At 38.0% G+C, this 18,567-nt stretch overlaps 1 protein-coding gene across 1 annotated transcript in view; it reads left to right on the top strand.

The window, feature by feature from the left end:
- The first annotated feature begins 790 nt into the window (after window positions 1-790).
- The window catches only part of FRRS1 (ferric chelate reductase 1), a 52,756-nt gene continuing 34,979 nt past the window's right edge, over window positions 791-18,567 (top strand). The window contains exons 1-4 of the mRNA XM_055585007.1: window positions 791-939; window positions 13,739-13,934; window positions 15,218-15,354; window positions 16,633-16,727. Of these exons, the coding sequence (XP_055440982.1) occupies window positions 13,739-13,934; window positions 15,218-15,354; window positions 16,633-16,727 (428 nt within the window). The 5' untranslated portion in view covers window positions 791-939. The remainder of the gene's footprint in view (window positions 940-13,738; window positions 13,935-15,217; window positions 15,355-16,632; window positions 16,728-18,567) is intronic.

The following is an 18,567-nucleotide window of genomic DNA, read 5'->3' on the forward strand; positions in this document are numbered from 1 at the left end:
GTCACTTGCACTTTCAAAGGTGTCATTTTAATGCAGTCTGATTCTATTACACGTTTTGTAGTTAATTGGAATAGTCTGCTAATTATTGTTATTCCCTAGATGAGATTGCCAGATAAACGAAGCTAAACTAAGCTAAGTTAAGTGCAAGTCGCTCAGTCATATCCGACCGTTTGTGACCCCATGGACTATACAGTCCATGGAATTCTCCGGGCTAGAATAGTGGCCTTCTCCAGGCGATCTTCCCAACCCAGGGATGGAACCCAGGTCTTCCGCATTGCGCAGGCAGATTCTTTACCAGCTGAGCCACAAGGGAAGCCCAAGAATACTGGGGTGGGTAGCCTATACCTTCACCAGTGGATCTTCCCGACCCAGGAATCAAACCGGGGTCTCCTGCATTGCAGGCGGATTCTTTACCAACTGAGCAATTAGGGAAACCCTGTCAGATAAAATAGAAGGTAAATTTGAATTTTAGGGAAACAATGAATCATTTTTTAATATAAATGTGTCATCAATATTGCATAGGATAATGCTTATATTAATGAATGATTGGTTGTTTATATGAAATTTGAATTTAACATCCTATGCTTTATTTTGCTAAATTTGGCAACCCTTACCTAAGCACAAACAGGTTCTCTGTCTTTACTTAGCATTATACAGAGCAGGTTGTATTTCAGATGGTTTTATAGTTAAAGACAAAAATTTAATTTTCTCAGTGAAACAGTGATTAGTTGGTAATGGTAAAATTTTTTCTTTGTGTAGAACAGAAGGGTTAATTCTCAGAAACAGAGTCCTGAGACTAGTGCCGGTCTTGCAAATCCTGTTTTGCTGCTTAGTTTGGGAAACTCTCTTATGGGTAAGCTGGCTCCACCCAGCTGCTGAGAAAGAGATACGAGTTGTTAACAAAACCGGAAGTTGGATAGGCTGCCTTTGCTTCTCAAGGTAAGTGTCTCCTGTTTTCTTTCTGCCAGAGCTTTTTGCAAGGCGCTTAAGAATTAATTCCAGCTCAGTGACTGTACTGCGAGAGCAGTTGCTTGTGCTGACCCAGGCTGTCGGATACGCAGGATGGATGTCTTATTAACGAACTGTGTTCTGGAGCTTGTGAGCTTGTGTTGAGCTAATGAATGTTCACTAGCGAGTTAGGTTAATAATATGTTCCATGACTTTGACTACAGAGCTTTAATCCCATGAGACATGTTTGGGATCATGAAAATCACTGACTTTATTCATGCATCAGTGTTTTGCCCTTAATTTTTAGCAATGGAAGCTCCCTTTTTACTTAACCTAATGGCATCCTTTATTTGATTTTTAAAGTGTCTTTTAATTTAGCAATCTTAGCTCCCCCACCCCCAGCTCTGGTGTGCCTTTAGAATTTCAGAGAGGCTCTGGGGTGACTAGGTGTTACCTCTGCCTTCAATTTTTTTTTAATATCTTGTCGTGCTGTCCTAGGGGTAAAGGGGGAGTTTTCAGTTTGTAAATGTATTATCAGAAATAATTCTTTATAAAGCTAAAGTTTTACTTCAGATATTTTCTTCTTTCTCTGAATTAGAGAAAAGGTGGAAGAAAGCTTTGAATGTTTACTTGGATAATGCAGAGGTGGGAGGCTAAAACTTGGTCTGTTGATTTACTGAGAACAATGAGCTTGACTTTTTGAAGGACTTTTTTTTTTTTTTTTATTAAGGGGAAGAGTTCTACTAAGTCTTTTAATAAGCCAATATGTTGATTCTTTTTGCTGACCGTACCTTCTGTTTCACACCTGTCCGCTTAGGTAATGTCAGATTCTCTGGAAATCACACTGTTGCATTGCGTTGAGTGCTGTTTTCAAGGTTGTCTGCCTAGTCATTGTGAAAGGAAATCAGGGAGTAGGATGCCTTTGCTTCCTTAAGACAAGTCAATCAGTTGTGGCAAAAGAAATGCATTAACGTTTTTTATTAGCAAAAAACTACAGCTTATGGAGCCTCCCAGAAGAGACAAGTTATTAAAAGTTGGTGGAATTAGGCAGTATTCCAAGGAAGAAAGGATTTTACGGAAGATCTGGTTTGTGGTAGACACTGTGCTAAATGTTTCACAGATGTTATTATATTTAATCTTCACCAAGGCCCATGATATTGGTATCATAGTCTAACAAAATAAGAAATTTTGCTCAGTGAGGTTAAATAATTTGCCCAAGGTCAGTCACTAAGGTGGTGCCTGCTGGATTCAAACCTAGGTCTATGCAATTTCAGAGTCCTTACTACACACTGTCTCATAGGACAGAGTGGTTGATAGCATTTTAAATGGACCTTGAAAGAGGCATGGACGTTTTATGAAAACAAAACAAACAAAAACCAGTAAAAGTAATATAGAATATTTGAAAATTGAAAAAAAATTCTAAACATCTTACAGTTTATTTAATGTTTCTTTACAGTCTTCACATATGCATGTTTGTAGTCTATTTTAAAATTACAAAGCACTGCATGCTTTAAAAAATATACACAATTTAAAAAGGATTAAAAAGAAGTCCACTCCTCTTCCCATATTGAAAACACTTTCCTAGGGAGTAACCGCTTTTGAGACTGGTTAAAGGATGGTGTTTTTTCTTTTGTATGTAACTTAAGTATCCTTTTGTAGTATGTTTTTTTCATTCATCACTATGGCATGAGCATGTCTCCACCCAAGTGCGTGTAGATTCATTTCTTAGGATTTTGTGAAAAGAGTTTATATTTGCAAAGCATTTAAAAGAATTCCTACCTCCTAGAAAGCAGTCAGTAATTATTAGCTGTTATTCCTGTCATTATTTACTCTATTTCATTCTTTTAAATGGATACACAGTATTTTATTTTATATTTTATTAAAGTATACTTGATTTACAATGATGTGTTAATTTAAGTGTACAGGAAAGTGATTCAGTTATATTTATACACATATATATGTTTATATGCATCTATTCTTTTCCCTTATAGGTTATTACAAAATATTGAGTATAGTTCTCTATGCTATATAGATATCCTTGTTGATTACTTAAGTTATACATAGTGATGGGTACACATTATTTTAGAGTTTGGGGATAGCATAGAATAAGGGGCATCCCAGGTGACTCAGTGGTAAAGAATTCACCTGCCAATGCAGGAGACACAGAAGACACAGATTCAATCCCTGGGTTGGGAAGATTCCCTGGAGAAAGAAATGGCAACCCACTCCAGTATTCTTGCCTGGGAAATCCTGTAGACAGAGGATGGGCCACAGTCCATGGGGTGGCAAATAGTTGGACATGACTGAGAGACCGAGCATGAGCATGCATAGCATAGAATATTTTTGTAAACACCTAAATTGTCTTAAATTTTTGTTATTACAAATAATCCTTGCATAACTGTGTGGACTTTTCTTTTTTAAAAATTGAAGTATAGTTGGCCTACAATATTATATTAGTTTCAAGTATACAACAGAGTAATTAGAATTTATATAAACTATACTCCATACAAAGTTTAAAAAAAAATATTGACTATATTTCCTGTGCTGTTTGTTGTGTGGGGTTTTTTTGGTAGGATAAATTCCTAGAAGTGAAATTCCTGAGTCAAAGGTCAAACATATTCTAGTTCAGTAGGAGATTGTTACATTTCCTCAAAAACTATTTCAGTGATTTACACTATTCACTGTATGAGAGCACTTACTTCTCCACATCCTTGCTTATATTGTATATTACTAGTCTTTTGCATTTTACATGAAACGATAGGCAACTTACCTTTTTTTTTTTTAAACAATGTTCAGATATTTTTGTATCTATTTTTTATTTTTTTTCCATTTAACGTATTTCTGTTTTTACATGGGTAGGAATTTGATGTGTAGCATAATGGAGGTCCCAGTTAGAAGATAGAACATGGGTAGAAAGAAAGGGAAGTACTTGCTCCAGAAACAAGTACAAATGGTACATTGTTGCTGGAGCATGGATTGGGTTAAATACACATTAAATGCATAGTGCTTTTGTCCTTAATTGAATAAGTCCTGAGAAGCTGTAGAAGGTTTTTGGAGAGAGGAGTGATGTAATGAGAATTGTGCCTTAGGAAAATGATCTTGTGGTGTTTTGTAGGACAGATTAGAATGGAGATGCAAAAACAAGGAGGCAATGGAAAGGATTTCACTAATCTGGGTGACAGGTAATGAAAGCTTTATGCTTGAAGGTGTTGTTAGAATGGAAAGCAGCAGACAGATAGAATGAAAGGTAGAAGAGAGAAGCTGAAGGGATAAGTAGGCGAATGGAAGAGTAGAGGTGGAATCTGCTGAGCTTGTTTGGAAATTGGGGTCTCAAAGAGTGCTTGGAGTCAAATCTTGAGAATTTGGGGTTTCAAATCTGTTGACTAGAAATGTTTATAGGCCACCATCAAAATAGGAAAGTCAGATGCAAGAGCTAGTTTGGAGGAAAAAATAATGAATTTCATTTCAGAAAAAAATGAGCTTATTGTCATCCAAACAGAAATCTATAGATACTTGGAAATCTGAGTTGAAGCATTATGGAAATGTGGGATGGGGGCAATTGAAAGATTTGGGAATTATTCAGGGGTGATAACGGAGGCTGTGGAAGGGATAGTCTGTAGAGAAATGCAGGGGTCAAGGGAAAAAGTCTTGGGGATGGATATCTTCCCAAGTGGCTTAGTGGTAAAGAATCTGCGTGCCAATGCAGGAGCTACAGAGGATGTGGGTTCAATCCCTGGGTCAGGAAGATCCCCTGGAGAAGGAAATGGCAACCACTCCAGTACTTTTGCCTGAAAAATTCTAGGGACAGAGGAGCCTGCGACCCTCCATGGGGTCGCAAAGAGTCGGACACGACTGAGCAGTCACACACTGTGCGTCCAATGACAATGACATCTTCATGTAAGAGAAAAAGCTTTCTGATGATCCTGTGATTAGGGGAATCAGAATTAGACTGGAGAGCTTCCGGTTCTTTTTCTTCAGTGGTTTTCCTTTACCTTTTCTTTTACTTAAACTCTAAATTCTTTTCGACCATTTTAGGTTGTCATCACACCTGACAAATCTCAAATTGACTGTTAATGTGTCATTTTTTTAAATGCTCTTTGTTTTTTAGAACCTTTATTGAAAATGTCACAACTCCAATTGTTAATTAAAAAAAATTGTTTTTCTCTGTACTTCCTGCTGTGAAAATGGAGTCTGAAACATTTTTATCTGGGGAATTGGAAATACTTGACCTGGTTTTCAATTTCTCTAAAATTTGAGATTCAGTTATCAAAGTCAGTTTAACTCTTGATATGGAAGTTTTCTATGAAGGTGAAGTTAAATTACTAGCAAGAAGGGGAACACATTTTCTGAAATATTTCAAAAGGCTTGAACAAATTAAATGCAGATGAAAGAAACACATGGAAATCTCAATTGTTTAACCACAATGGTGTTCATCAGAAACTTAGCGCATAATGGCGATATGGAAAGTGACTAGTGATAATAAATGATGATAATTACCATTTATTGATGGTGTTTTTAAGCATTAAACTAGTTGTTTTTATATTCATTGTTTCAGGGACTTTTGTTTTATGAGAGAAATCTCTACATTGCTTCTTAGACTCATATAGTAGACCCAACATTCTGAATAAAGTAGGCTAATTTCGATTTCTCATTTGTCATAATATGCCCCCACTCACATTGTTTGTTGTGAAATTTGGATTCTCACTGCACCTTGCAGATCCTCTCTCCACCTTCCAGATCCTCTCTCCAAGGAGGGAGCAAAGATTTGAAGTGAAGAGAATGCAAATGTTGGAGTTAGATTTGGGTTCTAATCCTAAAAGTGTACAGGATTTTGTGTACATTTCCTGGTCTCAGTTTCTTCATCTCTAAATGATGCTTGTTGTAAGGATTATGTTAGATGTAGTCTCTACTAGTTTATCACCAAATGTATGTTTCTTTGTCTTCTTTTTCACACTATGTCCCCTTTCTTCCCCCCTCTATAGTAAAACTAATCCTTTCCTTTCTTATTGCTGTAGAAATTTCATTGCTTTCTGTGTATCTCTTGTGCTTAGTCTTATCTGATTTTGTCAGTCTCCTTATCCTTCTCTGGTTCTACCTACTTTTCTAAAACTCTTCATGCCTAGCTCTGCTACCGTAAGGTGAACACCTATGGGTATCTTTAACCCCAGTCCCTCTAGCTTTTGGTCATAGGCTTAACAGTTTTGCCCTAGCTCCTAGATGAAATCCTGAAATTACACGTACTGTGTCCCAAAATTAATTTATCATTTAGCTTGGAATTTCAATTTCATTTTTTAATGGAATCATTATTAAAAAGTGGTGCTTCTGTTTCTAGGCCAAAACATAAACAAAAGCATGTTTAACTTATAAGCAAATTGAAAAATTTTATACTTATAACAAAGTAAAAGAAAATGATGCCATTGTAATTTTAATTAGTAAAAGCAATTTTGAATAAAAAGTAGTTATTAATTTTAAACATTATGGAATGTGCTTGATGGAAATTCTGAAAGGAGCATTCAAGTGCTTTAGGGATTGCAATGTTTTTATATTATGGTTACAATGAAATAAATATTCATATTTTATGCCAGAGAAGTGAAAGTGAAAATGTTAGTCACTCAGTCATGTCTAACTCTTTGTGACCCCATGGACAGTAGCCTGCCAGGCCCCTCTGTCCATGGAATTCTCCAGGCAAGAATACTGGAGTGAGCTGCCAGACAAGGAACATTTAAACATAAACTTTTTCTCTGCCCCTTTTGGCCACCTATCTCACCTCTAGTGTGCACTGTGCACTTGTATTCTGGGTTAACCAGACAAATACCTCCTCAGCAATAAAGATCGATTTTTCTTCTGGCACCAGTCATGCTACTCTTTTAAAGATAACATTTCTTTCTCAATCCAGTCAGGAGTTGATTACCCAAGGTTGATTACCTTGTACATGCAGACATCTTTAGTGAACTCAGACGGTGAAGAATTCACCTGCAATGCAGAAGACCCAGGTTTGACCCCTGGGTTGGGAAGATCCCCTGGAGAAGGGAATGGCTACCCACTCCAGTATTCTTGCCTGGAGAATTCCATGGACAGAGGAGCCTGGTGGGCTATGGTCCATGGGGTCGCAAAGACACAACTGAGTGACTAACACTTTCATTTTTGTGTATGAAGCCATTATATTATTTCTCCTAAAGACAGCGATTGATGTAAAACAAACTAGTCAGATGACCTGGGGAAATACTGGGTTGCACCTGATGAAAGTCTTTAGCTTAAATACTCACTGATGTCCTTATTTATGTTACTAGCTATATTATTTGTATTCTGCCTATTTTACATGGTTATTGTTTTTTGCACTACCAAATGTGTCACAGACCTCAGGTAAATTCAGTGATGATTAGGAAACCTGAAATGATTGACCAACTATGTAGTACTATAAGCTCAACGATTATAACTCTAGTAGTGGGAAGAAGCAACAAAAAGGAACCATTTCTTGGACCATAACAGACTAGTAAGACAGGTGGTCTGGAGACTTTTGGCTACTGTTAACTGGGCTTAGTTCAGTAATAGCACATTGAGAGCCTATCAGTGAAATCTTTGCTGATCTGGGAATGAGCCTTCCTACTACCGGGGGGCAAATTTGTCACAAAATGCTTACTAAACCTTGGTTGAAGTTAAGATAGAAAGGGAAGGGATTGTAAAGAATGTTGCCCAACTTCAGAATCAAGTCATCAGCTGCTTCAGTCACTGACCCATGGTATATCCTGAAAGAAGTTCACTGTGAAGATCAGCAGGAGGCACTCTGTGCTCTGGGGAAACTGGCAGGAGAATTTCATGAACCGAGTTTCCTTCATCTTCCCATACTTAGAGGAGCACTAAAACCATTCACTAAGATATCTCCTCCTTGAGAAAAACAGTAAATTTTACCAAGATGTGTACTTGATTGCACATACCCTCCTCTCTAAAAATCATGTAATATTGATCTCTCCCTTTACCTCTTTGGAACAGTTTTCAGATATCTAAGGAAAGCTAATTTACTAGCCATATTTATAGTTTTTGTTCAGGTTTACAAATGATATAATACAGAATCAGACTTTTTTTTTCCATTGAATAAGTCCATCTCTATCTCCAAAATCCTCCTTGTGGCTTGGCTTATATACTTATATACTCTTCTATAGTTCTGAGAACTCTCCTTTTTTTTTTTTTTTTTTTTTTTTTAACTGAAGTCCCTGATCCTCCTAAATTAGAACTTTCAAGACTGAACTTTAATGGTCTGGTCTTTATGTGCCGTGAAATAATGTTTTCAAATTGCAGGTTAGAGTCATTGGTAGATTATGAAATAACAATTCAGTTGGATGTAACCAGGGCTTCTCTGGTGGCTCAGTGGTAAAGAGCCTGCCTGCCAATGAGGAAACATGGATTCAATCCCTGGGTCAGGAAGATCCTCTGGAGAAAGAAATGGCAACCCATGCCAGTATTCTTGCCTGGGAAATCTCATGGGCAGAGGAGCATGGAGGGCTATAGTCCATGGGGTTGCAAAAGTCGGACATGACTTAATGACTAAACAACAACAACAGCAATGATGTAACAGGATAAAAAGAAAATATATGAGTTTATCATGTGTGATACAAGTAAATGATGGCTCTTGAAATGTTTGTAAGGTCATAAAGATATTTCTTAACTTTGGGTGTGGTAAAAATATTAAAAATACCCACAAGATATAGCAAAAAATATCTTTCCCCCAATTTTTATATTTTTTATAGTAAACTCTTCTGGTTCGGTTTTTACTTTTTTGTGACTTTTCATAATTGAGAAAACCTTTTTACTTCACACCTATGCTTTAATTAAGACTCTCAGTGCCTGCACTCATTTCCTGTTTGATGTGGAGTAGGTGTTACTGGCGACTTCCCACAATTTTTTGTGTCTGTGTTAACTTTTGAACTCCTTTGATGCTTTCATTGAAGATAAATGACTGGTAATAAAAGCTAGAGCTTTAATGAAATATAACTAGGCTTGATTAGTTATTTGCTAGCTTACTCATCTCACATGGTTTTCAAAGACGTGCTTTCCTCCGTATTTATTTTTTCTCACATGTTCTTAGAGTAACACAACTAAAAGATGTTTAATGACTGCTTTATTTAAAAGTATCCTTAATTAACACATAATACTTTTTCTTACATGTATTTTCAATTGATTTCTTCTCATTTTACCTGAATTTTACTTTGTTGTAATAAATATGTTGTCTTGATTAATCTCTGTAGTTCACAGTCACAATAATAATAATTACATATTCATCCAGGTACAAGAGCTTAGTATTTAAATAATAAAGTTAATTTTCATGTGAGACGTATGTAGAGTGTGGTAAGTGTTAGTTGCCCTTTGCAACCCCATGAACTGTAGCCTGCTGGGCTCCTCTGTTCATTGAATTCTCCAGGCAGAAATGCTAGAGTGGGTAACTAACTAGTCCCTTCTCCAGGGGATCTTCCCGACCCAGGGATCAAACCCAGGTTTCCTGCACTCTAGACAGATTCTTTAGTGCTGAGCCAACTGAGAAGCCCAGAGCATGTAAAGGCAGTCATTATACCTTTTTACTAAGTACCTGTCTTCCAGGCAAGAAAGAAAACTGTATAAATCTCATCAGGTTTGGTAATTTTTCAGTTAGAGAATCAGGATAATCTCTCTTTTAATCTTTTAAAGGAAGAGGTCTGTCGTCCTGGGATGACAAAATCCAAGCTCTGGTATCTTTTCTTTTGTTCTCTATATCATACTCATGGTAGAATGTGAATATTAAAAACCTGCAAAAATCATACAAAACTGGTGGGAGTTTTTCCAGTGCTTGAAGGGTGGTCTTGTAATATAATAGCTCATTATCCGCCTTCCACACTTTTAGCTTAAATGTTTCCATGTATAACTCTTTATTCTTTTTCATAACTATGCAGTCTTGTTAGCATAGATTGGTTAATGAATTAACATTATTTTTAAAAAGTTGTTACTTAAATCATTAATTGGAAAATTGTCATTGCCCATTGGAATGAAGATAGACTTTACCTTGAATGGTCAGTATCTGACCAAGGACAAAGAAATTGCTGTTTTCTATTTCTCTGTCTGACCTTGTTATATTTTCCTAATGAATGACAGCAGTGAATGGTGTCTTAGTCACTTCCCTTTCTCATCTTGTACAGCAAGCTCTGATAATTCCCAGTATGCTTTTCCACTTTGCTTTCCTAAAATTGTAATGTTAGGATTGGACCTGGATTTATTCCAGTTCACTTATTGTGTTTTGCAAATGAAGAAACTGGAACAGAGATTAAATGAACTGATTGATGTTATTCAGCTACTAAATGCACGTGTGCTGTTGCTCAGTCATGTCTGACTCTTTGCGACCCCAGGGACTGTAGACTGCCAGACTCCTCTGTCCATGGAATTTTCCAGGCAAGAATACTGGAGTGGGTTGCCATTTCCTCTTCCAGGAGATCTTCTTCACCAAGGGATCAAACCAGAGTCTCTTGGGTCTCCTGCACTGACAGGTGGATTCAAAGCAGAGACTAAAAATCTTGTTTCCACTTTCACCTGACACAAAATCAGTGACAAATAAATATTAGTTAAATCAAACTAACTATTCACTATAGTGAATATATTCACAATATTCACTGTATTCACAAACTTTTCATTATACTATTCTTTAGGTGAGGCACATTTGTGCATTTAATTTTCATAATAACTTGGCCAAGATCACATGGTTAATATAATGACCTTGATCCTCTCCAGTAAATCTTGCATGGCCTTAAAAGCTGGTCTGTCCTAAAAAAGGATCTGGAAGCCATGTTTGAACATAAAATTTTTCTACTGCTCTAGCAGTCGTTTTCTTAAATATCGTTTCCTATAGTAATTAACTATTTTCAGAGTTACTGCAGAAGATGACCATAGCCATGAAATTAACAGACTCTTGCTCCTTGGAAGGAAAGCTATGACCAACCTAGAGAGCATATTAAAAAGCAGAGACATTACTTTGCCAACAAAGGTCCATCTAGTCAAAGCTGTGGTTTTTCCAGTAGTCATGTATGGATGTGAGAGTTGGACCATAAAGAAAGCTGAGCACCAAAGAATTGATGCTTTTGAACTGTGGTGTTGGAGAAGACTCTTGAGCATCCCTTGGACTGCAAGGAGATCAAACCAGTCAATTCTAAAGGAAATCAATCCTGAATATTCATTGAAAGGCCTGACGCTAAAGCTGAAACTCCAATACTTTGACTACCTGATATGAAAAACTGACTCATAAGAAAAGACCCTGATGCTGGGAAAGATTGAAGACAGGAGGAGAAGGGGATAAGAGAAGATGAGATGGCTGGATGGCATTACTGACTTGATGGACATGAGTTTGAACAAGCTCTGGGAGTTGGTGATGGACCGAAAAGCCTGGTGTGCTGCAGTCCATGGGGTCGCAGAGTGGAACATGACTGAGCGACTGAACTGAACTGATTTTCAGAGTTATGCTTTTCCTCTGAGTCTACAGAGAAATCTTTGCTGTTGTTGTTTAAGTGCTAAGTCATGTCTGACTCTTTGCAACCCCATGGACTGCAGCGCATCAGGCTTCTCTGTCCTTCATTCTCTGTCCTTCTCTTCTCTCTCCCGGAGTTTGCTCAAATTCATATCCATTGAGTCAGTGATGCTACCTAACCATCTCATACTTTGCTGTTCCCTTCCCCTCTTGGCTTCAATCCTTCCCAGCATCAGGGTCTTTTCCAGTGAGTCAGCTTGTCACATCAGGTGGCCAAAGTATTGGAGCTTCAGCATCAGTCCTTCCAATGAATATTCAGGGATGATTTTCTTTAAGATTGACTGGGTTGCTCTCCTTGCGGTCCAAGGAGCTCTCAAGTGTCTTCTCCAGTGCCACAATTCCAAAGCGTAGATTCTTCAGCACTCAGGCTTCTTTATGGTCCAGCTCTCACATCTGTGCATGCCTATGGGAAAAACCATAGCTTTGACTATTTGGACCTTTGTGGGCAAAGTGGTATCTCTGCTTTTTAATATGCAGTCTAGGTATATGCTTCTCTTATGATACAGAATTTTTCAGAAGCTTTTGATTGGTTCATTTGTCCTTTTAGCTTATCTTCAAATGAGAATAATTCTATCTAGCTTCAATGTGTGTAAAGGATAGGGGTATAGAATTGGTTGCCAGGCTACCTAGTTGGTTGCCACTGGTGTATCATGTAGGGTCAGTTAACGAGTGTAGCTCCAACACAATTTCTTGTGTCTAGTAGGAATTTCTGTAGTTTAGCTCTGGTCCACTGTGTGGTTGTAATTTACATGATTATAAAAGGATAATTTGTTCTAGTGATTGTAAGGGTATTTTTATTTTATGACCAAAGTTACAGTATAGAAAGCTCCCATTTCTATGGAGAATGCACTGCCTCTTGAGCTCTTTTCATCTTTAGCCTGTCTACTCTGTGAACTTTGTTGCCCTATAACATTTCCTACCCATTTACCACTGCTGTGCTGTGCAGTGCTTAGTCACTCAGTCATGTCTGACTCATTGGGATCCCATGGACTGCAGTCTGCCAGGCTCCTTTGTCCATGGGGATTCTGCAAGTAAGAATACTAGAGTGGGTTGCCATGCCCTCCTCTAGGGGATTTTCCCAATCCAGGGATTGACGCAGGACTCCCACATTACAGGCGGTTTCTTTTACTGACTGAGCCATCCAGGGAAGCCTAAGAATACTGGGGTGGGAAGCCTATCCCTTCTCCAGAGGATCTTCCTGATCCAGGAATCGAACAGGGTCTCCTGCATTGCAGGTGGATTCTTTACCAGCTGGGCTACCAGAGAAGCCCACCTGTCTACCTCTAGTCTTATTAAATACTGTGATTTGCAGGTTCTGAATGTATGCACAAAGTAAGTGGTTGATGTGGACTAGACAAGGGTGGGACTGGTTTTCTGTTAAGCAGGTGGTAAGAGGGAGATAAATTGGATGAGAGAAGAAATTTTCGTTGGCTAAGGATTCAGAAGTATCTGGACTATTGTTTAGTTGCTAAACTGTTTACTGCTCTTTTGCGACCCCATGGACTGTAGCCTGCCAGGCTCCTCTGTCCGTGGAATTTCTCAGGCAAGAATACTGGAGTGGGTTGCCATTTCCTTCTCCAGGAGATCTTCCCAACCCAGGGATTGAACCTGAGTCTCCTGCATTGGCAGGTGGATTCTTTCCCACTGAGTCACCAGGGAAGCCCATTTGAGTGGTAGGTAATGGAAATACTGTCTCTTGCAATTGTTGTTATCCTCAGTTTTCAGTGCTACAAATAAAACTGTCATTATGAGTAGCTTAATGGGAAGCTAGGAGAATTCATATCAAAGATTTATTCAGATTATGATATTTAAATTCAGAAGAAACAGTTCTTATTTGTTTAAATTTTCTAGGAGGAAATGGAGCAAAACCTTTTGCTTTTACTGGATTATTTTATTATTTCCCGATCATGCTAATGAAAGCTAACATTATCTTCCTTTTCAGACTTTTGGTTGTATCTATTGTAGATTTTATTAAAATAGTTTTGAAAGGAGAGTTTTTGTTTCCTTATTTTTCAGGTAAGAAAGGAGGCTTAAGTGATTTACCTAAAGTTTCACAGTTAGTAATTAGAAAAGCTGAGATTCAAATACAGGTCAAGCTTCATACATCACATTCTTTATATTACATACTTTTGAGAATGTGGTTAAATGATTATTGAAAGCAAATAGTTGTCTAGAACTTACTGTCCTGTGATATGAAAGCTCTTATATTTTAGTTACCTTTGAAAATAGTGTGCTTTTAATCTTTTTAAGATGACAGCTCCTGGATTTACCGTCAGTGCCTTCATCCTTCTGTTGCATGTTAGTTTTGTGGCTAATTATCCCGGTGGAAAAGTAACAAAGTCATGCGGTGGAATGATTCCTGAGCATGGTCATACCCCACAGTCTCATCCCGCTCACAACATTTCAGTGAGTCAGAAGACATTCAGGCCAGGAGATCGAATCAAAGGTATTGTGCTGCTATTAACAGTTTGCATTTTTCATTTTGCTTTTTTTTACTGTACATTGAATCTTTATTACTGTTGGATTGATATAGTTTCATTTAATTTGTTCATCTGCTTTCATAAGATACCATAATCTTACACTTCTCATTTTTGTGTTTAACTACTACTGATGACTATATTATGTAAGCAGTATATTTACTATCCATTCAGACTAGGTTTTTTTTTTTTTTTTTTTTTTTTTGACCAGACTATGAAACTTACAGGGTCTTAGTTCCCCAACCAGAAATTGAACCCAGCCCTGCAGTGAAAGTGCTAGATGCTAACCACTGGACCTCTGGGGAATTCTGCAGAATAGGTTTCAAAATATTTTTGTCATTATTTAATATATCTTCATTAACAGTACTATTTACTCAGTAGAAGAGGAAAATAAAGCTTAGGGATTTCTTTGGAAGGAATGATGCTAAAGCTGAAACTCCAGTACTTTGGCCACTTCATGCGAAGGGTTGACTCATTGGAAAAGACTCTGATGCTGGGAGGGATTGGGGGCAGGAGGAGAAGGGGACAACAGAGGATGAGATGGCTGGATGGCGTCAGTGACTCAATGGACGTGAGTCTGAGTGAACTCCAGGAGTTGGTGATGGACAGGGAGGCCTGGCGTGCTGCGATTCATGGGGTCGCAAAGAGTCGGACATGACTGAGTGACTGATCTGATCTGATCTGATCTGATTAAACCCTTATCCTACTTAATATTGTATAGTTTCATATGTTCCCCTAATTCTTCTGGCACAAAGTAGGCTGAAACTTAAGGATGTATCTATAAGAGCATTTTACAAACTCTATTTTTTGCAATGTTAGAAATGCAAAATATTAATAGATATTTTCTAACAAAAAGAGTTTATGGAAAAAATAAATTTAGAACACTTTATGGGTTACATGGATTCTATTTCTTAGAGCTTTATAGGATATAGTAGGTTGTTAAAACCCTGAGGGATCTGCAGTCAAGACACAAGTGTACTTTAAACCAGCATTTTTCAAGCTACTTTGGCCCCGTGAACCACACTCTGACCATAACCATCCTTTTCTTCCCTGTGGAATAGCTATTACACCTCATGGAATAATGTCTTGTGGAACATGGTTTAGAATTTCTTTGACTATGAGATGATTTCTACTGTTTTCTCTCCTAGAGTAGTTTTGTATATGTACACCTGATTTTGTGACATGTTTCCTCTAACAGTCTTTTTGGGGGATGTTGCTAAACTCCTAATTTACCTTTTTATTTGTTTTTCAGTTACTTTGTCAGGGCCACCATTTAAAGGCTTTCTCTTAGAAGCACGTGACGCTGAGAATTTGAGTGGCCCTCCTGTTGGCTCCTTCATATTAATTGACAGTCACGTGTCACAGCTTCTGACCTGTGAAGATGTACAGGTTTGTGTTTAGTTTGAAACTGATTTCTATCAGTTTCCATGGGTCTTTTCACTGGAGTGGTGTTTGCAAGGTAAACGATGACATTACCTATGTATTGCAGACATCTGAATAGACTCACAATGAGCAAAGTTTCCACTTAATTTTTCTACTGGCAATATATTTTTATACATCAACATCCTAGAAAATAGGATCACCCTAGGCTCATAGTTTTAAGAGTTTATAGCTTTTGCTATTTTATCAAAATATTGTTTCTTACTGTACTGAATTTTGAAGGATGTTGATATTGAAGATAGAGTTCTAGAGTGAAACAGAGGTCTGACTTTTGTAATTAATTAATTAATTAAATGAACATTTACTATACCAGGAACTTTCCTGCAAGGGATATGGTGATGAACAAGATTTGTTATTTGATGAGTTCAGAGCCTTACACATAAGCAAAGCATATGGACATATGCTATGTGACACATAAGCAGAACATATGGATATAGGACAGACACATTAGTAGAATAGTATGATGACTCAGATTAGAATCATACACAGGGTGGGTGAGAAGCATGGCAGAAATGCCACACTGACTGTAGGGAATTGAGTGAGTGCATTTTGGAAGAGCTTATCTAAGCTAGACCTCAAAGGATGAGTATCCAGATAAATGAAAGTGGGAAGCAAGATTCTTCAAGAGAAAGGAATTACTAAAAGATAATGCTACATATTTGGAGGCAGGAATTTTTTCTTTTGGTGAATATTCTGCATTCTATTTGTATATATTAATAGAAAACCAGAAGCTTACAGTATAAATGAAATAATGCTTCTGCTGCTGCTTAGTCACTTCAGTCATGTCCTACTCTGTGCAACCCTATGGGCTGCAGCCTGCCAGGCTCCTCTGTCCATGGGATTCTCTAGGCATGAGTACTGAAGTGGGTTGCCATGTCCTCCTTCAGGGAATCTTCCCGACCCAGGCAGGGATCGAACCCAGGTCTCCTGCATTGTAGGCAGATTCTTTACCACTAAGCCACCAGGAAAGCCCTACATAAATGAAATAATCAGCAGACTCTATACAGCATCAACACACCCAATATTTGTAACGCTCTTCAGTTCTTACATTTCAGCTGACTCTAGAGCCAGCTACTAATTTGGTGTCAACCAATCAACATGTATTTATTGAGCACCTGAGTCCTTGTGTTTAACAGAATACCAGAGTTGTACAGTGATATGGTTGTAGTTCCAGCTATATTGAGCTATTGAGTAACTGAATGGTAGTTCTTTTCCATTTTCTTTCAGGGATCAGCTGTAAGTCATAGAAGTCCATCAAAGAAAACAGAAATCAAGGTCTATTGGGATGCTCCAAGCAGTGCCCCAAATCACATAACCTTCCTGTGAGTAGAAGAATTTGCAACTCTATAACTAGTATAATTGAAATAATGAGAGTCTGCATCATTTTTTATAACTACTGAACATTCACCAGTATGTCAGAGGTTTGGTGTAGTAATGACACAAGTTTGCTGATGTAAGTGGTTGTTTTGTTTGTTTTTTTCCAGCAGTATATACTGAGTACCTAGCACAGGACTGAGGACCTAATAGACACTTAATGGACATTTGTTGAGTGAATGAAGTGTGGTAGTGCCTTCAAACTAGTAAGAGCCATCAGTTAATAACTTGAGTCTGTATGGTGTATGGATGAATACTTTTTAAAGTTTTGTTCCTGTATTAGTATGAGAATATGAAAAAAAGCAGTCCTGAAATTTGAATGACTTTTTTTTCATTGTTACTACTTGCAGATTAGATTGTCAGAAAAGTAAGATCCTGTGTGTTGCTCAGAATTATGAAATTAAGTAGAATTAGAACAATACTTCTCTCTTAATCTTACATGCAAGGAGGATATGGAATGTCATAAAGAGGAATGCATGAATGTCATTTAAGGAAAGAATTGCTCTCCTACCCTGTCTCTATTTTCTGCTTCACTTTGTACACAGTTTACACTTTGTACCCTGATCTGTGTACACCTGTGTATTGAGTGGAATGTGAAAAAGGAGATTTGACCTCAGTAAGAGCTGATGGTTGCTTGTGCAGCCTCTGTATAGCTTCTCTCTTAAGCTGCTTATTGCTGTTGCTAAGTCACTTCAGTTTGTGTCCGACACTGTGCGACCCCATAGATGCAGGCCACCAGGCTCCCCCGTCCCTGGGATTCTCCAGGCAAGAACACTGGAGTGGGTTGCCATTTCCTTCTCCAATGCATGAAAGTGAAAAGTGAAAGTGAAGTCACTCAGTCGTGTCCGACTCTTACCGACCCCATGGACTGCAGCCCACCAGGCTCCTCTGTCCATGGGATTTTCCAGGCAAGAGTACTGGAGTGGGTTGCCATTGCCTTCTCCATAAGCTGCTTATTGCACGTGCCTTTTGGAATAATTTGAATGACCGCTGTGAAAAGTGTAGTAGTGGTATGTCATGTATATGTCAGGAGAAGAAATCTGTGCACTTCAGTCCCTGGGTCTGGCATTCATAGCTGCTGTGAATATGCCCAAAGAACAGATAAGACAAGAGAGAGAGAACAATCAAAGTTGAAGAGAGTCATTAGAGATTTGCCTCCTACAAAACTCTGTCAGGTAGTATAGGCATTGTTGTTTTATTGCGCTTTGCTTTATTTGACTTCACAGATAGTTTGTTTTGTACAAATTGGTTTGTGGCAGCCCTGCATTAAATGAGTCTATGGGAGCCATTTTTCAAACACATTTGCTCAATTTGTTTCACTGTGCCACGTTTTGTTAATTGTCATAACATTTCAAGCTTTTCCATCAATATTATGTTTGTTATGGTGATCATTGATCAGTGGTCAGTGATCATTGATGTTACTACCATAATTTGCTGACGTCTTCAATGATGGTTAGTATTTTTTAGCAAGAAGGTATTTTAAAATTGGGCTTCCCTGGTGGTTCAGTGGTAAAGAATCTGCCTGCCAATGCAGGAGACATGAGTTTGGTCCCTGGGTCAGGAAGATCCCCTGGAGAAGGAAATGGCAACCCATTCCAGTATTCTTGTCTAGGAAATCCCATGGACAGAGGAGCCTGGTGGGTTAGAATCCATTGGGTCGCAAAAGAGTGAGACACAACTTAGCAAATAAAACAATTTAAAAATTAAGGTATAGATATTGTTTTTTAGATATAGTGCTATTGCACACTTAATAGACTACAGTGTAGTGTAAACACAACTTTTATATGC

This window comes from Bubalus kerabau, chromosome 6 (assembly GCF_029407905.1).
Source record: "Bubalus kerabau isolate K-KA32 ecotype Philippines breed swamp buffalo chromosome 6, PCC_UOA_SB_1v2, whole genome shotgun sequence".
Taxonomy (NCBI): Eukaryota; Metazoa; Chordata; class Mammalia; order Artiodactyla; family Bovidae; genus Bubalus; species Bubalus kerabau.